The sequence below is a fragment of the Furipterus horrens genome, unplaced genomic scaffold, assembly GCF_987537825.1.
Source record: "Furipterus horrens unplaced genomic scaffold, mFurHor1.1.pri manual_scaffold_12, whole genome shotgun sequence".
NCBI classification, from domain to species: domain Eukaryota; kingdom Metazoa; phylum Chordata; class Mammalia; order Chiroptera; family Furipteridae; genus Furipterus; species Furipterus horrens.
Window position 1 is genome coordinate 24,820,091 of NW_028327182.1, and position 24,985 is coordinate 24,845,075.

General features: G+C 31.1%; 1 protein-coding gene across 2 annotated transcripts in view; it reads left to right on the forward strand.

Annotated features, from left to right (window-relative positions):
- KLHL1 (kelch like family member 1) overlaps positions 1 to 24,985 on the forward strand; it is a 323,324-nt gene that overhangs the window by 133,150 nt on the left and 165,189 nt on the right. For both annotated transcript variants that reach the window (XM_090257994.1, XM_090257995.1), the window contains one exon: positions 11,082 to 11,278. In XM_090257994.1, coding sequence (XP_090114120.1) covers positions 11,082 to 11,278 — 197 coding nt within the window. The remainder of the gene's footprint in view (positions 1 to 11,081; positions 11,279 to 24,985) is intronic.

The following is a 24,985-nucleotide window of genomic DNA, read 5'->3' on the forward strand; positions in this document are numbered from 1 at the left end:
TGTAAAATCTGTCCAGGAAGAAAGGTATTTTCTTATACTTATCCCTTTCAATCCCTCTTCTGTTTTCCTGATTGTAGTAGAATATAAAGGAAGAAGAATACAAAAGGTAATTTACAAAAGTCACAAGATTACGACTTTGTTCTTTGTTTTGCTTTTGAGCATCCAAGGTGTATGAGGCTCTGAAATCCAAATACAAAAGACCTAAAAAGGACATTCCAATTCAAACTCACAACACCATGGTATGATTTGCATCATATGTAAATATCTTAAGTTTCCGTTTGCATGCATAGAAATGACTTACCAATTTGTTTTAGCTTCTCAGTCATCAGAGCAAAGAAAGAAGCATAATCACTTGTAAAATGAGAAGTACTTTACTCTACAACCACACAGATTTGTGATACTAAAATTTGAGAAAAAATATTTTCTAATGTTTGAGTAAAATGTTTTTGAATATTTGTAAGATACAACATGATGTACTTCACACATCCTCACTAATATGCCAAAGTAGATATAATAACACATTGCAGAAGTATTTTTTGTCTAATTTTAGTTCAAATGATGCTGTCCAGATACACAGATTACTAATAATTTCATGTGTTACAGACAAGTTTGACCAAACTTAACTGGGTTCAGAGTTCATTAATTTAAAAGAAATGGTATTATCTATGCTGAATCTAAGAGTATGTGTCCCACCTAAAGGTATCTATTCTAAAGTACTTAATTCTGTAATGGGAAAATGAACATATATGTGGTAGTTTAGATACACAGCTTATCAAATTATGCTGTTTACAGTGGATTCTTGGAAAACATATAGCTTTGAGTTGATCATTTTCATTTTTTTATTTTTCTCAGAACCAAAATATCCCAGAGCATTGAGTGACAGTCTGTTTTGATCTCTATAGCAAGTGCCAGGAGAGAATATATAGATGATTAGGGCAAGAGGTATGAATTATTATATGTTGATAATGAAGGGCACATATTATTGTTAAGCTCAAGAAATGTAAACATTTGTGCATAAATGCATCAAAATTTTTACTCACAGTTTCTTAAAGCAATTTAAATAAATGAGAACTACTGACTTTTTGGTTCTGACCTGACACCCAGTGGACCTACTGGTAGAAATGGCAAAATAAGGCCTTCGCTGTTGCACTTACTTTTTTACTGGAGCTTTCCTAAATATTTTCCTGAATTTTCTAACAGTGAGCCTTAGAACTCTGAAATATATTTAGTATTCAAAAAACATAAACTGTGTGTTTCTTGTATGTGGAAGGCATGTCTGACATTATTTATTGATTAATAAACCCTATGATTGTCTAATTTCCCAGGTAAAGCTTGTCATTTTGTTTCTTAAAAGAGTTTTGTTATAATTTTTAGAGGACACCCAGGGTGTTCTTCCTAATGTAGACAGAGAGAGAGAGGGAAAGAGAGAGAAAGAACTTGCATGATGCTGGTAATGTGGCGCATATTAGAACACAGAATAATTTAATGGTAACAAATCTCTAAATTACAGTTAAAGTCTATTTCTTTTGGTAACTATCAAAAAGACATGTAAGCCTTCTAAAAATAATAAAATAATATAAATCAAATTACTTTAACTCTAGGGTTTGTTTGTTTTTCTGAAACACTTAATTCCATGAATTCATTAATATAAATAATTATTAAGTAAATAAATGACAAAGAATATGCAAATCTGCCATGTAGAATTCCAAATCACTAGTATGATTCAGTTGCCCTCAAGGAGATAGACCGTAACTTCCCACTCTTTAAGTGTAGCTGTTCATCAGGACTTCCAGAGAGCACAGCCTGGAAAGGGGGAGTAAAGGAGTAATTTTACAGTGAAGAAACCTAACAAATACTAATTCTGCAAAGTGTGCAAAATTAACATCAACAGTCATAAGTCACGTTGATAGTACATACCCTAGATAAGATGTGATGAGACAAAAGCCCATAATTCCAATTAACTATAATTAGACAAATCCCTATTGAGGAGCATTTTACAAAATACTCACCCAATACTCTTAAAAACTATCAGTCATTAAAAACATGGAAAGTCAGAGAAACTTTAAAAGCCAAGGGGACCCTAAACAGATGTAATGACTAAATGAATTGTATCCTGCATGGGATCCTGGAACAGAAAAAGAAAATTAGGCAAAAAAAATCTAAGGAATGTGAGTGAAGTGTGAATTTTAGTTAATAAAAATATAACAATATTGTTCATTAATTTAACATATGTACCATATCAATGTAAAATGTTAATAACTGGAAAAAATAAGTGTGTGCTATATGAAAAATCTGTACAATCTTTCAAATTTTCTATAATCTAAAAGTATTAGAAGAAAAAAATCTTATTTTAATTTTCCTATGAGTTACTAATATAATAATTTTGTTTTAATTGTTAGTATAGCAATGATATTATTTTATATTTCCTTTAAAGATAGATCATAGGTACATAGATAGGTTATAGATAGATAGATGATAGATAGAACAAAAGAAAGCTTATTTAACTTTATGGATTTTATAGACAGTTTTTGCAGCTAATAAAATGCATTTCTTTGTTGGTGTAATTGAGTTTATAAGTGAAATATGGTTAGATATCAGAATTGTTAATATGATACCACTTGACTACTAAAAATTCAATAGCATAGATTTGCAATATTCTATAATGTTACTTTTCCCTATCCATTCTATGTTGCATGTTTTCATTCTAAGACAATGTGAATTTAACTCTATTATATAGAAAATCAGAGTTTCAGTCTACTGCTACATGTTTTGAACACTCAGGTGCATTAGCATATACTTAAAGTGAAACTATAGATAAATGTAGCACACATTGGGGGCACCCTACTCAAAAGTCATTCCTTTCTTATTCTCCCAGTTGTCTCAAGGGAGGTTTCTCTAATTTTATAATTCTAATTTATATGGGGTTAAAATCAATCATTGGAGTTTTAGCCCATAGTAATTATTAAGCTCAGCATGATACAAATTTTTTTTCCAGGGAAACATAGAGAAAACACTTTGGGGAAATTTTTAGTAAAGATTTCTTCACTGATGTAAATGAAATATGTATGATGGAATAGTTTCTCTTCTGATGAGTGTTTTGCTGTCTGAATCTGAAGTTTGACACTGGGGCCACCATGAGGGACACAGCAAGCCACTTGAGGGGACGGCTGTTTCCTAATGATGTGCTGAGTCTTTCAATAAATCATTTCTGGAGACAATGTACCTCTGGATTTGTAAAAAGAGAATAAAGAGTTCTTTTTTATTTGAGAATAATTTCTCAGAGCTTTATATTACCATATTCACAGGCTCCTTAAGTATCCAGAGTTTCACCTAGGCATAAGATATTTTGTATGGCACCTAAAGCCATTTTAGAGCATTATGCCTTGGAAGATAAGCTTGAATCAAAGTAAAGGATTACTTTATTTTCCATTATCAGTATTCATGTCTTTTTTGGGGGGTTCACTTTTAAGTCAAATACTTGGCCTATTTTTACCTTCTTCCATTTAAGTCTGTCAGAGAAATGACCAGGTTATAGCTGTAAAGAAATATATCATGCATGAGGTAGCTCAAATTGTGTTCATTCAAGCTCAGCACTCACTAATATCCCATTTGTGCCTTCTGGCTTTTACAAATGGATTCTTTCATTGGGTATATTCCAAACTGAAAAAAAAAATAAAACTTCGAAGCAAACAATGCTATTTCTTTAAAATTTACACCCAAAGTTAGTAATAAGTAATTTCTAAATATTAGTTTACAGATAAACTACGAAAAGTCTAAAGTTTTTCTTTTTACCAGAAAGGATGAAGAGATAACCTGTTAAAATATTATCTAAAGTATTTAGAAGTACAGGAATAGGCCTCAAATTTAAATTTGGACCGAATAATTATATGTTTTTACAAACAAATATCTTATATACCCTATAGCTTATCACACTGGCATAATATCTCTGAATCACTTTCCAGGTGCTAACCTGGGAAGATAAAGATACAAATGTACACACACACACCATTTTATGTATTTGGTTTACACATACAAGATTATTGTAACAATATAATGGTCATGAAAGCAGCATATGTGAAGTTTCCAAGACTGCACTATGTTCTGTATATTATGAACTTTAATTAAAAAATTAACATGTAACTTACATTTTCTTAAATTATACCTCAACTTCATGATTTTGGAAATAATGTTTGACTTATAGCCCTCCTATATGTTTATAGGTATCAGTCAACTCAAATTATCTTTGTTAATATTTGAGCACTCTTTTTAAAATATATATTGTTTAATAAAGGGATGCACAATAAACTGTAAATATATACAACTTGATATTCTGACATACTTTTTCATCCATAAAGCCCTTACCACAATCAGAATGAAGAATATATCCATTCCCCCAGATATTTTCCAGGCCCTTTTATGATCTATCTTGTTGCCTCTCCTCACCTCTACTCCACACTCAGGTAGTTAGTTCAGCATAATTAGTTCACACTCAGCATAAATAATTGTGATGATACATATATCAATTCTTTTCCCTTTTTTATTAAATAGACACACTACAATTGGTTTTTCCATTCACTTATGGATGAACATGTGGGTTGCTTTAAGTGTTTGGTCACTACAAAATATATCTGCCATAAACATTCATGTACAAAGCTTTATATAAACATACATTTTTATTTCTCTTGGGTGAATAATTAGGAGTGGAATGTCTGAGTAATTTGAGTGGTGAAACTGAAAACTCTTCCAACATGATTGTACCATTTACATTTTCACCATTAGTTCTACTATGTAGCGATATGTGTGCTTTTAACTCAGCACTAATGATGTTGACCATTTTCCATCCATATGTCTTGTTTTGTAAAATGTCTATTTAAATCACTTGTCCATTTGTATTATTATCAAGAGGTTGTTGTTGTTGTTGTATTTTGGACACAAGTACTCTATCAGATACATGATTTTTCAGACATTTTCCATTTACAATTATCTTTTTGTTCCTTTAATATTGTCATTTGCAGTTTTTTAATAAAGCCCAACTTAATTTTTTTCTTGATAATTGCACATCCCATGGTGTATCTAAAAATAGTTGATTTCAATGTAAGGCCACACAAACATTCTGAAATATTTTCTTATAGAAGATTTATAATTTTAAGTTTTACATAAAGGACTAAGTCACCTTTGAGTAAGTTTTATATGTTGTGAGCGGTATTAATTAAAACATAAGGCTTTGTACATGTATATCTGACCAGCACAACTTGTTCAAAGATTATTATTTCTCACTTGAATTCCCTCTGTGCCTTTGCAAATACTTGTTATTTATCTTAATTACTCTGTTTCTGGACTTTTTTTTTTTTTTCATTGCTTTGTTTCTGTAGGTTGAAACTAATACCTATATCTATCTTAAGTATTGAAGTTTTGTAATGTCTTAAAATCTGGTAATGTTATTACTCGCACTTTGTCCTTAACAAGACGATTCCTCCAGGTTCGGTGACTCACTAGGATAGACCACAGGACTCAGCATATAGTCACACCAATGGCTACGTTCTTTGTTTTGTTCTGCTTTTTTTTTTAATGGCAAAATTATGCAGAGCACAATCAGAAAGGGACACTATGCACAGGGAGAATTCCAAGGGAAATCCGATGTAAACTTCCAAGAGTCTCTTTCCACTGAAGTCATACAACACAATTTCCTCTGCAATTAGTTGTAACAAAGCATTTGAATGTTGCCAACCAGGAAAATTTCTTAGAGACTGAATGCCCGGGATTTTTCATTGAGGGTTGACAACATAAGCAACCCCTACTTAGAGGATACCAGAATTACAGACTCCCAGAAGGAAATCAGGTGTTCAGCATTAAGCATACTGTTAAATGGCACAGTGAGCCATTTACATTAGTTAATGGTGGGAACCCTCTTGAAATCTCAGACAAGAGTCAAGAGCAAATCTTGCAAGCAGGACTGCCTATTCAAAGAGAGCAGTTCAGGCCTACTGTGTTAATTCCTTTCTGCACAAATACTGTTGAGAACAATTAGGTAATTAAGTTAAAGAGTCACTTTCCCAGCGTCCTAAAATCACAGTAAAATGGAATCTATAGAAGCTATACTATCTGCATGTATTTCTTCATCTGATCTTCACAAGATCTATGCTAAGGAGTATGCAAATATCTTCTTGATGATCTTACTAACAATATTAGGTAAAATTTCTCTGAAGATGTTAAAACATGATAATATATCAAACATATATGTAATCAGTATACTTATAATCAATTATAAATAACATATTTTAATATATTTATATTATCTCTACTACTTATTTTTTATTTTTATGAATATAGGTACACACATCATAAATCATCTAACACTGATACAAAATATAGATTTCTGTAACTGGTAGAATTATTGGTATACATATATCAATGATTGTACTAATATAATTAGTTTTTAAATCATTTGACCTGGTATTAATCCTTTAACTTTAGATAATGATTTTGTTGGACATTATTATGAATTGTTATAGAGAATGTGAAATATAAATACCTTAGAGAATTTCATTATAATGTATATTATTGCAGAGGCAAATGTCTCCTCTGCAGAATTTGCCTATGATACTCTATTTTCTGCTAGTTGATACATCTAAACAATAGGGTGCTTGTACATTTATTAAAATCTTGGAAGTTTAAATAACTCTTTATAACTAATACTATCAATAGTGTGCCTCTTTTATACCCAAACTAAATTTTAAGTAGCTAATTTCATTAGAGGTTACTATACAACAAGAAGTATTTTAATTTTGCTCCCTTTTACTGTTCATTTCAACTTATTGTTTTCACTTTACCTGATATTTTTCTTCATTAAATCCCTTGCTACACTTGGAAGCACATTTAAGATTCCTTTGCTGTCTCATTCTTTTGGTGAAACTCATAAATAAAACACAATACTCTTTATCTATTAAACATGTTAAATTATGAGTGAAATGTCATGTTTGAAAGCAAAGTTATCCCTCACCCACAAATTACTTATTAGTTATAAATAAAAAAGTTTCTTTAAAGTGAAGCACTCTGGCATTAGTTGCCTTTAACAAGATACAAACTTAACACCATCCACAATGGGACACACTGACCCTCATGAGCCTCCCTTTGTGAGGCACTGAAAAGGGTATCACATCACATCACCTCCTTGGTGTCCCTCCAGAAAGGTTTTGACTAAATTGAATGATGAGAAAATTATGGAACTAATTAAAATTGAGGAGTTATATAAAAAACAAATAAACAAACAAAAAAATTAGTCTGGACTCCTCACTAATATATAAATGTTATGAATGATAAAATCTTCTTGATTAAAGGAGATTATAGGAATATAACAGGTAGTGTAATGTGTGAATTTGATTATATCTTGAATTAAATATAAATCTACAAAGCATATTATCTGGACATTTGGGGAAATTGCATTACAACAGTCATAATGTATCGGTCATGAGTGTGATAATTATATTGCTGCTCTGTAGGAGAATGCCCTTACTCTTAGAGATACATGCTGAAGTATTTAGGAATGAAATATGATGGCTGAAAGTAACTATCAAATTATTCAGCAACTGTAGCGTAAATACACAAATTATTCATGTGGCAAAAGGTTAATGCTTGGTGAAACTAGGTAAAAGTTATTAAGGGTGTTTATTGCACTATTATTGCAATTCACTGTAGGATAAAAAAAGGTAATTCAAAATAAAGTTTGATGTGAAAAAAAAAAGCATTCCATTTATAAGTTTTTTCTTAATAAATAGTTTGTCCTTGGAAGATAAATTTTTGAAAGTAAACAACTTTCCTAACATGCCATACACATGTTCATAATGAAAAAGAGTAAAATCTAAGAAAAAACTACAGTAGCATCACAAAATAAGTTCCAAGAATACACTTCAAATTTTTATTAGATGGCAGAATGATAATAATGAGGGTATTCAGAATTATTTTATTTACAGATTTACACTTGAGTTTCATTTTTAGTGTAGCTTTTCTTTTATGTAAGGCCTAATCACTACCTTAAATATTGGAAGCTGCAATGTAGGTTTTCTGAGGCAAAAGCTAAAAGAAATATATTACTAAAACTGGTTTGGATAATTCAAATCTCAAATTTAGAAGACTCAAATTTTGAATAAAACATAAAGTTCTCAGAAAAGCACCTAAAATTCTCAAAATTTCCTATTAAACTGAGATTATAGATACTTATTTTGTATTAATTGTAGTTAAAACTAAACGTGATAATGTTATATAAGGGCAGAACAGTATAAATAAATCAGTAATTAAAAAGTTAAAAACTTTCAGTATTTAAATATAAATTGATGTTTATGAATTAATTTAAAATTCTGTGAAAATAACTCTGAGTAACACATTTTGAATTTAAAATGATTTAAACATTTGATAAGTAAGATTAAACAGAATATTGCTGTACTAAGGAAATATTCCTGAATTTAAAGATCAGATATGAAAACATTATAAACTTTTTAGTACAAATAATTCTCCTGGAGACAGCTTCTAGAATTAAAAAGTAAAAGTTATTAAAGTTTAAAATGTCAGGTTAAAACAAAATATGAATATTCTAGAGAAAGAAATAGTGAATGGAAGATATAAAAAAATTCAGACAGGAACAAATTATGTGACTATATATATATATATAATAAATACTCTTTAAGAGAAAATTAAGGAAAAAAAAGATGGAAAAGGAGGACCTCGTCAATAAATAATGAGCTATAACTTCATATTCAGTAAGGTGATAATTTCTAAACCATATTGATAAAATAACTTTACTCTGAATAGAACTCATGTCCGTTATCATTACTCTTATTATCCGTTAACAAGAACCAAAAAAGTAATTCTCTGAAATGTTTAATCAACTCTAATATCCACGTAAGAATTGGTGAATTTAACAAATTAAAAATGATAAAAGGCAAAAATAAACATATGCTACTAATTTTTTTACATATATACAGGTACAGACTAATTAAAATAAAGTTAAAATTGTTCAATTTAGAGTAGATTAGGCTGCAAGAACCTATAAAGTGTAAATATATGTATATAATACTACATCCTATAAATAGAATACATATAACAGTACTACTCGATGCTTAAACAAATCGTACTCAAATATTTAAATATGTAGAGATTCTCATTTGAATCTGATTAGTTTAAATGCTGAATATTACTATATGAAACCAAATATTTGAGGCCATGATTTAGAAATCCATGTCTCTACTTCTTGTGTATTCTCCACTCACTAAGGTTTTATGTTATATTTAATTAGCTGGTAAGAGAGAAAGCAAACATGAAGGATCCACACTTACATTATAAATGCTTTGGTGTGGTAGTGTCACATGTCCCTCTGGCCATAGTCCACTGACGTGTGATATGACATTAACATGTGGTCTGGCCAGGAAAAATGAGTGAAGATCTTTCCAGTGAAGAGTAACAGTCTGGACCACAAAGTCTAAGATAGAACAAACTATTTATGAGAACGTATGGCTTCAAAAATATCAATTCTGCTAGAAAATCTGTTGAAACTAGAACTACTAAAAGTCTGTTGAGTTGCTAAATAAATTCTAACCTCAGATAATTAAGCCCAGAAGTTTTCACAGATAAGTTGTATAAGCATTCCAGAAAAAGTTCCATCTTCTAATTGTTCTAGTTATTAGAAAAAACACACTGAAGGGTTCATATTTTGAGATTAAAAAATTGATCTAAAGGAAAGAAAAACTATAGAAAATTGTAAATGTGCATACAGTGAAATAAACACAATATTACCACTCTATAACACATGTGTACATAAACATATATGTCAATTACCCACACACATTTTTATACATATAGTCAGAAGTTTAATAAATCTATGCTCTTTTCAACTAGTACTCATATATGGTAAAACTTCTCTTTCTCTTGCTCTTTTCAATTTACAAGCAAAGGAAGAACCATAATTTCTGCTCAAGTGAGTATAGATATTTTAGTTGAAACTGCATTTGTATGTAGTAGATGATTTTGAACATTACATGAAGTAAAAATAGGCAGAGGAACTGAAAAGATATTTTTCCGGAGAAGACATACAGATGGCTTACAGTCACATGAAAAGATTCTCAAATCACTAATTATCATAGAAATGCAAATTAACACCACAATGAGATATCACCTCACACTTATCAGATTGATTATTATTAAAAAGACAACAAATAACAAATATTCTCAAGGATGTGAAGAAGAGGAAAATTTTGTGCATGATGGTGAGACTGTAAATTGTTGCAACCACTGGAAAACAGTACAGAAGTTCCTCAAAAAATTAAAAATAGAGATATGTCATAAACCCAACAATTCCACTTCTGAACATTTATTTGAAGAAAGTGAAAACACTAATTGGAAAAGATATTTGCACCCCTATGTTCACTGCAGCATTATTTACAATAGCCTAAATATAGAAGCAACCTAGGTTTCTATCGGTAAATTAATGAATAAAGATGTGGTGTACATATAAAATGAAATAGTACTTAGCCATAAAAAAATAAAATCTTGGATTTCAGCACAATGTGGAGAGACCTCAAGGCTATTTTAAGAGAAATAAGTCAGACAGAGAAAGACAAATACAGTATTATTTCACTTATATATGGAACCTAAAAAATAAAACAAACCAAAAAAAACATAAACAAATTCATAGGTAAACAGAACAAACTGATTGTAGCCAGAGTGGGGGTGGGAGGAGGCGTGAAAGATGTGAAGGGGAATAAAATGTACAAACTTCCAGACATAAAATAAGTCACTAGGAGTTAATGTACAGCATAAGGAATATCATAATAACCTCATATAGTGACAGATGGTTACTATACTTACTGTGGTAATTACTTCATTAGGAATATAAATATTGAATAACTATGTTGTACACTTGAAACTTATATAATATTTTAAAAACAATCCCTAGCCTTTATAGAGTTATATTTATCTTGATTATCAATCTAGGCTCAAATTATTTCTTGGATATTGGCCTAATGTTTTGAGTAATACAAGAGTACATGTGATTTCATATTGTTTCATAATCCTCTTCACTTAACGTTTAGGTTGTTTGGAATTAAAAGAAGACACTATTGAAAACCTTCTTGCTGCAGCGTGTCTTCTTCAGCTTCCCCAAGTAGTGGAAGTGTGCTGCCATTTCCTCATGAAGCTTCTGCATCCATCCAACTGTTTAGGAATCCGAGCATTTGCAGATGCTCAAGGGTGCATTGAATTAATGAAAGTGGCTCACAGCTACACAATGGTAAGGACATTTAATATTTTTAATAATAGAAGCATAGTTGTATTATCAGAGGTTAAAATAATATCTGTCATTGCATTGAATGGCTTTCTAAAATTTAATATGAATTTTGTATGCTTGACACAATGTAAAACATTACATAATAGACTTTATTATGGCTTTATTTATCTTTTACAGACCCTATTGATACAGATATTGACTATTTGGGATTTTAAAAGTTGTTTACAAGAATTTTTCCTAACTTTTCTGGTATATCTATCTTTATATATCCACTTTCACAGCTTCCCTTTTTTCCTCTCTTTTTTTTTCTTTTGAAGAGCTAGCAGTCTGTGCCATAAAACTGTTTCTTTTACATTTTTCTTACAATCTATCCACTTTGCTCTGAGTTGTATCAACCAAAATTTAATGTTGAAGTCTTATCCTCAAATGTGATGATATTTAGAGACAGGGCTTTGGGAGGTAATTAGATTTATATGAGGACATGAAGGTGAGATGCTCACAATGGGATTAGTGACTTTAAAAAAAGAAACACAAGAGCATTTTCTTCCTCTCCCTTTTTACCTTGAGAGGACACAGTGTGTGTGTGTGTGTGTGTGTGTGTGTGTGTATTTGTACTTTAATATCTATATATGTGCTTTAATACATTTACAGAGATCCTAAAAATCCATTGGATTGTACACTTTAAATATGTGAACATTAAGGTGTGAATTTTTTTACATTTTCCTTATTCTAAAAAAAAAAAATCAGTTACAACAGTTTTATATCCATCATCTTTCATACCTTAGAAATAATTATTTTAAAAATACAAGACAGTCCCTGGAATGTAACAAGCTCTATATAAAATGTTAGCCATTTTTCTATTGTTACTATTATTAACATTATTAGTGATTTGATTAATGTTGTGGAAGCAATTATAAAATATAAAACTTTCCCTTTCTCACTCAAGGGTAGAATTTATATGAGCTAGCTCATTAAGCTTTATAGTTGTTATTTATTAAAAAGCTCTTATTTTGAGATCAAACACCTTTTCAAACTACTAATGGCATTCAATCATTGAAAAGTTTTCCAACTGGTTTTCTTAGATATAATTTCAATGTTATTTTAATTTTCTTCTTTAATCCTTCAAACAGATTAGTAAATTAAATGATATATACAAATATAAAGAAGAAGATACATGCTTTGTAATTCTATTGTCAAGTTCTTATTTCAAAATATTTCATGACAAGGCAGAGTACTACTACTGAAATTGTAGAAACCATATGAAATCAATGAACATACTTCATCAACTAAAATATCAAAGTCTAACGGCAGTAATTTAATTATGCACATTTCATTACAATCAGGAGCTCCTGGCTTAGCTAAACCAAAGAACAATATGCCCTCATATCCAGAGGGATAATTGTCCCTTCTGGTCTAGTTTGAAATTATTAATTTAGTAATAAAAATGTTTTTCTTGCAGCTGTTTAGACTGTTCTGCAATTTGTCACACAATAGTAACAATATTTTTTCTTTAGGCACTTTAAAACCTTTACCTTAGAGTAAAATGTATTTAAACCAAAACAAAAAAGTTCTAACTAAGAAACTCAACATTCTAAACACTATCTTAACTTATTTTTGAAACTATAAATGAATTATGTATTATGTCATGTCTGCTGAAATTTAAATGATTTCAAAATCCTTTGGAAGCACGAAGCTCCAGTATTCTCTAGATGTTCATGGGTTGTTATTTTAGTGAAGAAAATTTACTGATCAGCTGTCCTTGTTTCTGATCCTTGTTTAACCACACATATGTCCTCATCAACTCTATCCAATCTGTGATTTGAGAGCAAACCTTTTATGTTATATATTTTTACTTGTGATCTTTTTTGATAGGAAATCATCCCAGGTGTCCTCTTACCTCTAGGACTGAATTAACTTCTTTATTTGTTCTAATTATTTGCTACTTATTTGTTTCACAAGTAACATTTATTTTTGTTCTTATTTTTAATTTTCTTGCTAAGATTTTTTAGATATGAACTTGACCTTCAAAGTCTAGATCTTAACTTCTTGTCTATATGTGTTTGCTATTTATATTATTTGCTAGCTTTCCTTAGGAAATGTCATTTATTTATTTTGCTTCAGCTATTGATTTTTGTGTTGATGTTTCTGAAACCTGTTTAGGGAATGTGACCCAGCGAGGCAGTGGTTTGTGAGCAAACTGCTGAAAAAAAAAATTTATTGCAAGTTCACTATTAGGCAGAAGTGCAAAACTAATTCTAAAACATTTAAATTTTAGCTGTATAGCTATATGGATAGCAACAAAATAATTGAAAGAAAGCCCCCCCCATACTTTATTAGTCACATTTCATTATGAGACTTGTGTTTAATTCTGTGAATCACATTTTAAAAGCATTAGAGAATGATGAGCAGAAACAGATGAGAATAACAAGAATAGTAAATATTTTCTCATCATTTCATATGAAGAGAGGTCAGACAAAACTATGGGAGCCTGTGGATGTATAATCTAGGGCATGAAAATAGTTTCTTCATGAAAAGAGCAGCATTTCATTATTTCTTTTGTTGTTGCTGTTGCTTTTAATTTTAGTAGTGTAGTCTTATGTTCAAAATAAATATATGAAATAATAATATTTGAGCTCATCTGCTTTGTGTGAAGATGGATGAGAGGTTCAGAGTCCACTTTAGTCTTCTGATATTTCTTTCTCTTCTGGGTTATTTCCACTTCCAGCCAAAGTCATCTTTGCCTATAGAGGAGACTCCATAAACTGCATTCCCCCGAAATCATATCTCCTTATGGTTCTGGGTTAGAATTTTCCAATAAATGGCATTCATGCAAGAAATGAAAAGTGGAAGAGAACAGGAAACCATTATTCTCCACATACAGTGGCTGGCAGATAGATGGACAGATGGAAATTTGAAATAATTTCTAAGGCTGCCCTTGAAAATGATTTCCTTTATCGTTATAGAGTGAGAAACTTGACAGGAACCTTCTAGAGGTTCTTAGGGAATGCAGTTGCCTCTGTGGAGTGTTTTTCAGAAAAAGTCACATTAAATTGAAGTTTGGGATTACTCCTAGAAAGCTCCTTAACTTTCACTTCCACAGCTCTATACCAAAGCTGTCGAGATCTCCAATTTCTATCCATAGTCTTTCTTATGTAGAACATGGAGTAGCTTGTCTTCCTAAACCAACAATGTCTTCAACACATAACCCAGATTAACAGTTCAAATAATATTTTGATAAGCACGGTCCTCCACAGCTAGCTTCTAAACTGCTACATGAACATGTATCCTCAAAAAATAAATAGAATTTTACTCCTCCTAAACATGTGCTATGAATTTCCTTCACTTGTACTTATGAAATTTCTTTTAACTGGAATTGCTGGTATCTAATTCTAAATGACCCTTCATTTTCAAATTAAATTAATCCATAAATTTAAAAAATACCTTGTATCTTTGAATGGCATCTTTTCTTTCACTTGGATTTTTGGTATTATTCTCCTTCTGAGGATTATGTGATAACATCATAAACTCCCTTATATTGTACAATTAGTTCTCTTTTTTTATGTCATTGTGACTGGTCTTCATAATTATATTGCAGACTCCTCTGTGACAGAGAGACGCTTTTCATTATAACTTCTTTTGGTCCAACAAAGTATCTAGTACCTTATAACATGTACATTTATTCCTACAGTTCCTTGGATGCTTTTTCAGGTTGTGATTCTTGGCACTCCTGTATTCAGTCAACAAGGTTGCACATGGTTTTTCCTCTTTCTTTCCAATCCTATTTTCTACCATTATTTTCCCTGTTCACACAGTTTCAGCCACACTGACCCGCGTACTGTTTTTGATTATAGCAAGCTGATGACTTTTGTGCTTGTTTTTCTTCCCTAAGTTAGAAATACTCTTCTACCAAATACTTACATCCTTTCTTCTCTACTTTATTCATACCTCTACTCAAATGTCACTTCCACAGAAATCTCTTCTCTGAATGTGTATATAAAGTGGCACTGCCTTCAGAGCTCTCTATTCCCTTGCGCTGTTTATACCCTTTATAGTACTTAATAATTAGTGACTTTATTATGTATATATATGGTTATTATTATTGTTGTCTACCTCCACCATTAATCTGGTATATAGGCTCCTCAGTAGCATTTTTAAAAACTTCTGCAGAGACTGAGTAACTAGGTTCTGCCATTCTGTTTGAGGGCAATGCTTACCACTGCTGGCGTTGGCAGGGCACAGGTTAAGTGTCCAGTGTGTATCAGGCATGGTGCTGGGCGCTAAACATACTTATGTAATTGAATCCTTTCAAAACTGTTGCACATTTTGTGTTATTTCCATTTTTAAACTGATAAAATAAGGTTTAGGGGTGTTGAATAATTTATTCACCAGCAACAGACAGAACGTGGTAGAATGGGAGATTTAAGCTTGCTCTTGTCTCACTACAAATTTCATGCCCCGCCTAATATGCTAATTAATACACAGCGATTCTGTTTTACCTATAATAGCAAGTCACATTTCTCATATCCAGAACACTTCAAAATACAGATTACTTGTCAGAAATGGATATGACCAACCTAAAACATAGATGATAGCCATGATTAAACAAAAAATTTGGTGCCTTAGGTTTCATAGTTGGTGGTGATGGTGGTTTCTGTTTACCTCACTCTCACTTTCTGGCTGGTGCTACCAGCACGGCATGAAACATTTCACGGTGTTTTTGCTGGAGGCAGAAGCAGTGGCAACAAGACTAATCAGACGCTACCGTGTTCAATCAGCAGCCTTAACAAGTTGAAATCACAGAACTAGAGCATAAAAGCTCCCTGAGTCATTGTAAGAGTAGCTACCCTTTCACAGTCTAGTGCTCTAAAAAATCCTACACATACACCATTCATTTGTCCTACAGAGCCATTAGAGCAATAACAGAGAAAAAACAAACTTTATGTGTTTTCTCATCATGATTTTGAAATACCTGGCATTTCTCGTGGTTTCTCGCTAGCTGCATGCCTTCTATCTTGACCAACAATCCTTTATATATCACACAAATTACAAGTTACTTTGGAAGAATAAGTAGGATCTAACTTTATTTTCTTTATTTTCTAAAACATCAAAATAAAGTTCAGATTATCAATATTTTTCCTCAGGACTGTTATGGGATGCATTAGTGTTAAAATTTGTTTTGAATGTTGTTTTTTTTCTTACATTCCAAACTTTGTATTACTCATTTATACTGTCTCAAATGCATATATGCTCTGAATAATGAGCTTAAGATCATACATAAAAAGCAAGTTGAAACTTAACAAAATTGGACTTTCAGAATTGCTGGGTAAGTTCATGAAAAAGGAAGGCAGGATGGATATAATGAGTGACTTGGAGAACAACTACCATTGATGCTTAATGTTCACAAGTAATAAGACACATGTGGAAGCCTCACTAGAGAGAGCCTTCCTTTTATTCCTGTTTTCTTTTTTCTTTCTTGGTTCTGTCCCTGAATTAGAATCATCACTCTTTAAAGGCAATTTTTGTGTCCTAACTCAAATTCATTGATAAAATGCCAATCTACTGGCTAAGACTGAAAGTTGATTTGAGTAAAGGAGTTTTAGAAATTTACTTTTCATTTTGTTTAGTGTCAGATACAAAAAGGATATGCAGATTACAAAGAATAAATTGATAGAAATGTATAACAAATAGTAATATTGTTAACATATGTAGTTAGCTAGTTATTAATAAGGATGAAAGCAAACAGTATCAGATATTAAACTTAATAAACTGGGAAGCTGAATCAGATTTTAGGACGGCATTCCATTAAGCTTACTAGGAAGCTATAGCATTTACAGACTGAGAATCACACTCCAGTGGACTGCTGCAGAGGAGATTTAAACCTGGAAGCAGACAGGGAATTTCCCTAGCATGCTGCTGGCCGGGTACTGAATAATTGGGGAAAGGAGGAGGGAGAAAGTCCTCTGCTGGCACATGCACAGTAGAAACAAGATGACATAACCAAATTTTTTTGACATAGGCAAAAGAAGTCAAGATGGTGCAGGGAGAGGTGTTTCTACTTTTGGATGTGCGTAATAAGAGCCAAAATGGTAACATAAACTCGCAGAGTCTAGCATGGAAAAAACTGGAAAGGTAATCGGATTTGGTAAAGGACACGGAACCCCAGTAGGTCCCAGAGAGAGGTTGGTCAGGGAGAGGGTCAGACTCAAGCCCTGGAAGAATATTGTAAATTGGGCTGGATGGTTTGAATGACACCTTCATCATCACCCGGAACCAAGAAAATATATGGAGGAAGCTCCAGGGCAGTTGCTACCAGAGCCTGCCTGCCTTCTACATCCCCAAGGGTGTTTTATTTCCCTTAAAACCCAATAAAATCTTGCCATCACATTTAAACTTTTCCATATCGGTGTCGTTTGCAATCCCTTTCTCTCCACACCACAAAAGAACTTGTTTTCACTGGTAACAATATTATAATAAATAATTTACTCATGTAATTGTAGTTTAACTATACACAAATTTCAATAGGGTTCTGTAAATTAATCACAATTAAATTGCATTATAACAGTTTCAAAGACTAAGCATATTCACAGAGTATCCAATTAAAATTATAAACCTTTTAAGGGTTCATTTTAGACACGATCCATTTCTTCTATTCAGATGTTCTCCACTTTAGGTTTTTATATCCAAACTTAAGATCATTATATTTAAAGAAATGTATCCTGCTTTTCTTTGTTAATATTCATCTACTTGAAAAGCATTTCATTCATTTTAAAGATTCTTTCATTTGTATATTTTATTGCTTTGAATTAATTCTACTAATCTAGTTCTAAAACAAAGAAGTATAACACAAAGTTATATAAAATCACAACACATACACAAAATCTACTTTTAAAATGTATCAGTTTTTTATAAATTGTCCAGCAGATTTAAATTTTTCTAAGGTTGCTCTATGTCTTGAGTCAATGCTATAGTAACAATATAATTAAGGTTCAAGAAGCAACACTAATGTTAAAAACTATCCTATAAGCACAAATCTAAAGGATTTTCATTGTAACTTTAAATTGTCCCTAAGTGTTTAATTATTCAGACCATTTAATCAATGAAATGCCCTTCTGTGATAAGCAATACTCCTATATTGTGAGAATAGTTCAAAAGGGCTTCTGGTGTGATGTCAGAAGAAAAAGCCAGAAACACTTTTCCCTTTTGAGTTGCAAAGCCCAGTTCAAAAACAACAACAAAAAGGTTAATAATTGGTTTTTGTTCAAATGAGAAAAAAGCCTGACTTTAAAGCATATAAAAGTCTCACTCTATTATAATTTGCATATAATGAGTGAATATTGTAAAATATTTATATTTTCTGATGAGGTCATGAATCACATTATAGGACTAATTTCTTATTATGCTTCCCTTTTAGATTTTTCTTTTAATGTGATCTCTTTGTTAAAAATATACTCGTGCTTAAGAATTCTTAACAGTAATTTTTTAAAGAAGCATAAAAGGAAGATGGATCAATTATTGTTCACAAGAAACATTATAAATCACTCTTTGCCTGAAGGGAAACCCAGTCTGCCTTTTGTACACAGGCAGAGTAGAGATGGGGTAGATCATTGTCTTAAAAAAATGCTTTCAGAAATGTAATGTACAACCAGACAAATTCAAGACAAAACTAACTTCTAAAAGAGCATCAGATGTTTCCTCCAGGCCCCAAGTTACTCTAAAAATATTAACATTATGTACAGAGCTACATTAAATGTTCCATGAAGTGGCATCTGCATCTGACTTGTTCACTGCTATATTCTTAGTTCTTAGTATAGCACTTTTCTCATTTTAGACACATAATAAACCTTTGGAAGAATAAATACATGCATATATTAATAATTTGAAATACATTGTTATACATTTTATCAACTTAAATGAAATGTTATAAATATTAATACTTTCAAGTGGCATATGTTATTCCTGTTCCACAATAATTAAAAATATTTATATTATGACTAATTCTACTTTTCATATATCTTTATTTAAATATATTCATAAATAAATACATACAAGATGCACACATTATCTTTAGAGTTCTTTGACTTTTTTTAATAAGTTATTACAAAACTATTCAACAGGTAACACATATTCTATCTACTATATATGCATATATTTATGTTTACAGTGGCTCTACTTCATATTCAAGGTTTATATTTAACATTTTTAGTTCTTCAAATGAATTTCTTCTTATTTAAATTTAGATTTCATTGAAGGTCACTATTCTATCAGGGATAATTTAAAATCTGGTAGCACAACATAAAGGACACAAACTAACAGAATAATTAATACTAGACCAAATGTATTTTTCCATTTTCATATATTATTGGAAATTACATAAAGCGAAACATTATAAATAATTAAATATTGCTGGATAATAGTAATCAGAAATCACCAAAGATTTGAAGAATGGGATTCAGATCCTGACTTTTCTAAGTAAAGACAACAAATTGTATACCTTGTGATAGGATTTATTCTAATAAGCATTTATAACTCTTTGTTGTTTTTTTCATGTAAGACAATGTTTATTTGAGAATGATAAAAAAGGTATGTTAGTTAAGTTAGAGTTACATAATTCACAATTAGTAAATGGTCTTTCTTAAAAATAAGGCAGATTAAATACTTTAAATAAAATCAACCATATTATCAATACAAAATTTAAGTAAATTTATTTAAGGCTGAATAAATTTCAAGCTCTAATCATTTGTTAAACATAATTTGCATTTTAATTGGATCTAAAGTTAAAATAACATGAAGAGATTTCCAACTATATAGATAAAGATAGAATTCAGTCTATGCTCCAGTTCTATTTGAAAGAAAAATAAGCTGATTATCAATTTACAGAGTAGTGTTTCTATTTTTACATCTGGTGTATGGATGAATAATTAATAATAACTAAATAATGAGGAGACAGAGGATAACATGAAATGTAGAAGAAAATACATACTCTTTAAATAAATATATTACAATTGATCTAGATGAAAACTGATGAAGTTAAAAATAGGGTTTATTATATCTAGTCACTGACTAAGACATAAATGAATACATTTACATACACAAATAGTCATATGTATCAGCATTGACTGCATATATTAATCAGAAGAAAGGCTGTATTGTTAAATGGTAAACTTCATATAACCCTAGTTTACATTTTAAAAAATACACATTTTCCACATTTACATATACACTAGTATTATGATCCTTGTTATCATATTAACTTTCACATTTTACATTTTCATAAATTAAACACATGATTAGAAAAATAATAAAGGAAATACAAAGTGGGGCAAAATTAGATTCATAGCTGTAGGTATGTGAAATACAATGTTTATTGTATTATTATTTATTAATTATTGTATTGTTTTCCATATGAACAAATGTAAACCTACTTCTGCCCCACCATGTATAGATAATTAGGATATTATGTTAATTAGTTAATTGTTTTGTCATATGTGCTGACAGATATTACTTGAGGATGCAATGATGTACTTTCTCTGTCTTCACAAGAATGTGGCAAGTTTTATTTTCTTAATTATTCAGAAAGATTATATGGAGGGATGTCACTAAATACTGAAAACTTGAAAATTCCAACTATTCTCAGACACTAGCACTTGGTTTGTAAGTGGTCAGCATTGCAGTGTGCATATAAATGGTCTGCTATGACACGTAAAAAGCTTTTAGTTATTTGTGATGGTTTAGTTGTCAGTAGATTGAAACATCACTTGGCATAGGAAAGAATATTTTACTGGAGTATTTAGAATAAAAAATGGACAGTTTGATGAACTCATTTGAAATTCATCACTGTAAATTGACACTCTTTTTTTACTTTTCTAATCATAGAATACTCTAAGAATTATTACTTTATTTCATTTCAAGAAGGCAAAAATATGAGTGATATATTCCAGCTTAGTACAAATAGCCCTACCTTCAGCTAAACAACACCAAGATCTCTTAACTTCTCACAGTAAATGTATTGTTTGGCAGCCTTAGCAATAGAAATGGGTATCAGTGAAGCTTCAGGTTCCAGGTCAAAATTTAAGAAGTTTCCTGATAGACCAACGGATGATAATGTACCAATTACAAGAATTAGTAATACAGGCCAACCATTAACTCTTCATTCGATGATATTTTTCAATATCAAGCATTAGTATTATAGAAAGTAGATTTATCTAACTGGCCAACAACAGAAATTTGTATGGTAATCTAGAGTTCCTTTTATGTTGTTCTTTAAAAGTCAGTATAACTTATACATAAATTAGATTTTTAAAAGTACATAATTTCCTGGAAATATTAATTTTCATTGTTTATTGTTGTTTAACCCAAAACCATGACTAATAATAAGATTTTGTACAAACAGGCTACTGGAATATCATATTCATATTTCTTGAAGTTTATATTTATAACTATTTATGAGAGTGTAGAACAAAACCACTAAGATTTAAGGAAAAAATTGCTCAAATTCTAGGCACAGATATTGTAGAATTAATTCCAGATAGATGGATAAACTAAACTAGTTCTTGAAAACATGGTCTGAAAGTCTAGGCTGAGCTTTTACTTATTTATTAATTTTGTCCAGAATATGTTCCCACCAACGTTGCCTTAATTTTGACCAACACCTTATTTTTAAACTAGTTTATTTCAAAAGTTCGCATAATTTCCTGATTGTTGAAGGCATTTAATATTTAACACCTCTTGAGAATAAAAGGAAGGTAAAGTTCAAGGGGAAAGAATACACTGATTCATAAGACTGAGATTTTAACTAGGTTTAGTAAAACTATGTGTGTTTAAGCAATTAACTTGAGATCTCTCTCCTTCATTATAAAATGGTGAAGTTTGTTTGTTTGAGACCATACCGGTCCCTTTCAGTCTATGATTTTACAAATATCTTGTTTAATCTAAAAGTTTATGAAATATAAATATATTTTTAGATAATGAAAATAAGTGCTATTTTATTTATAATTAAGTAATGAAAACAATGTCATCACAAGTGGAACATTATCTAATAACAGGAATCAACAAATGATTGTAGAAGAATAAATAAACTTTTTTTTGCTTCCAAATGTTTTATGTTTTATAAAAGCAGCATTATTGATATATAATTCATTTACTATATAATTAATTAATTTAAAGTGTATGATTTAATATTTTTAGTATATTCACAGAATTTTATATTCATTGCTATAATAAGTTTTAGAACATTTTCATTAGTTCAAAAGGAACCTTGTACCTATTAACAGTCACTCCTCATTTTACTCACCAAAGTCACGAGTCTTAGGCATCCAATAATCTACTTTTTGTTATATAAATTTTCCTAGTATGGATATCTCACAGAAATGAACTCATACAATATGTGGTCTTTGAAGGCTGGCTTTATTCGTTTGGTGTAATGTTTATAAGTCTCATGCATGTTATAGTGCCAGTACCTCATTTCTTTTTATGTCCAAAGAACACAGCATTGTATTTGCATACCCCATTTCATTTATACATTCATCAGTTTATGGGCATTTGAACTGTTCATACTTTGAAACCATTATGCATAATACTGTTGTGAACATTTTTATGAAATTGTGTGTGGGCCTAATATTTTAGTTTTTATTGGATATGTAATCAAGAGTAGTGTCACATGGTAATTCTATGTTAAAGATTCTGAGGTACTGCCAGACTGTTTCTCAGGGTAGTTGCACCATTTCACATAAGGGTTCAATTTCGCTACATCATTGCCAGCCATTTTATATTAACTTTCTTATTGATAATAGCCATCCTAGTGGGTTTGAAGTGATATCTTGTCATTTATATTTGCATTTCCCTAATGCCTCTTAAAACTGAGCATATTTTCATGTATTTATTGGACATCTGTATATGTATATTTTTGGAGAAGTATCTATTTAGCTCTTTTGCTTATTTTCAAAATTAGGTTATTTGTCTTTTTATTGTTGAGTTTTAAAAGGTCATCACTTTTCACTTTCTTGATGCTATTCTTTGAGAAGAAAGATTTTTAATTTTGATGTTATATATATTTGTTTCTTGTGCTCTTGGTATCATAAATAAGAAGCCATTGACCAGTACAAGGTCACAAAGAATTCCATGTGTATTATCTTATATGAGTTTTATGGATTTAGCTCTTACATCTTGTTCTGTTATTTATTTTTTTAGTTAATTTTTACATGGTATGAGGTAGGGGGTCTACCTTTATTCTTTTGTGTGTAGATATTCAGGATCAGGTTGTCAATGAGCAAATAAGCAAGTGAAAATTTTGATAAGGATTGTACTGAATCTATAGATCAATTTAGAAAGTGTTGGCATTTTAACAGTATTAAGTTTTCTGATCCATAAACATAGATATTGTATTTTTTAAGTCTTCTTTAATTTATTTTAAGTATTTTTTAATTTTCAAGAAATAGGTTTTATGTTTTCATTAAAATAATTCCTAAGTGTTTATTCTTTTTGATGTTACTATACATGGAATTGTAACCTTAATTGTATTTTTCTACTGATTAGCAAATAACAAATAAGACTTTTGATAAATCTTATTTCCTTTGCTTGATGATCTTTACGATAGAAATGCCTTCTCAATATCATTAATAAAAAACTGCTAAGTTCTATGTCAACAACTTTATCTTTAAGGAAGAACTTTCCTTAAGTTCTAAGAGAAAATACCTTCTTGATTTATAAATGCTCAGTGGCTTTTTTATAATACCAATGTGACAATTATTTTACTCAAACTATTAGCCTAATTTAAATTAGTTTTTCTATATTGGTTAATAAAAATGTGTTACATTTAATATACATCTTTTTCATATCATATGATAAACAAATTTATAATAAACTATATACATAGATCTTAATTTCTCCTCAAATGCAGTTCCGACTGGTTAGGTGGGGGAAATATGCAACTTTGAAATTTGGTGTTCAATCACACCATGTAAAACACATGGCCTAAAATGGCAGAAGACAGCTCCTCAACTCAATCCAAACAATTGCTATTATTCAGATGAATAGTTGCTTTGATAATAAAAGAACACAAATATTCATTGAGATATAATTTACAACTTATTTATATTGTGTAGATTCAAAAGAGAATAAACTTGTTCTATGGACATTAACTCGAAGGTAAGCGTGCCATTTTTAGTGAATAAATTCATATTGTAGGACTTCCGGCCAAGATGGAGGCTTAGATGGACACGCTCGGTCTCCCTCTACAACTAGAGAGGAATACAACTACTTCAAAACAAAAGATAACTAGAAATTCCAGAAAATAAAACTATACAGAAGCCCAACGTATGAAGTTATAAACCAGCGGCGCCCTTTGGGCAGGTAGGAAGAGCGAAAGGGGGCGGTGCTGTTTGCGGTCGCACCAGGGACAGCGGCGGGGAGAACAATCCCGGCTGCAGTCGAACCCCGGCAGCTTTTGACCCCAATGCTGGGAGAAGCAGCCACCACATCGCCTTGAACAGTGAGGCCCAGAGGGCGGAAGGACGGATCCCGGTCTCCTCGCGGAATAACTGTGTGAATCCATCTTGGACCCCCGCCCCCACAGAAAGCACCATGGCGCTGCGAAATAGGTTGTGGAATGGCGCCGGTCGCTGGGTTGTGACGACAAAGTGCCACAGCGCGGCGAGAAAGGTTGCTGGACCACCGCCAGTCGCTGGGTTGTGATGACAAAGGGCCACAGCACGG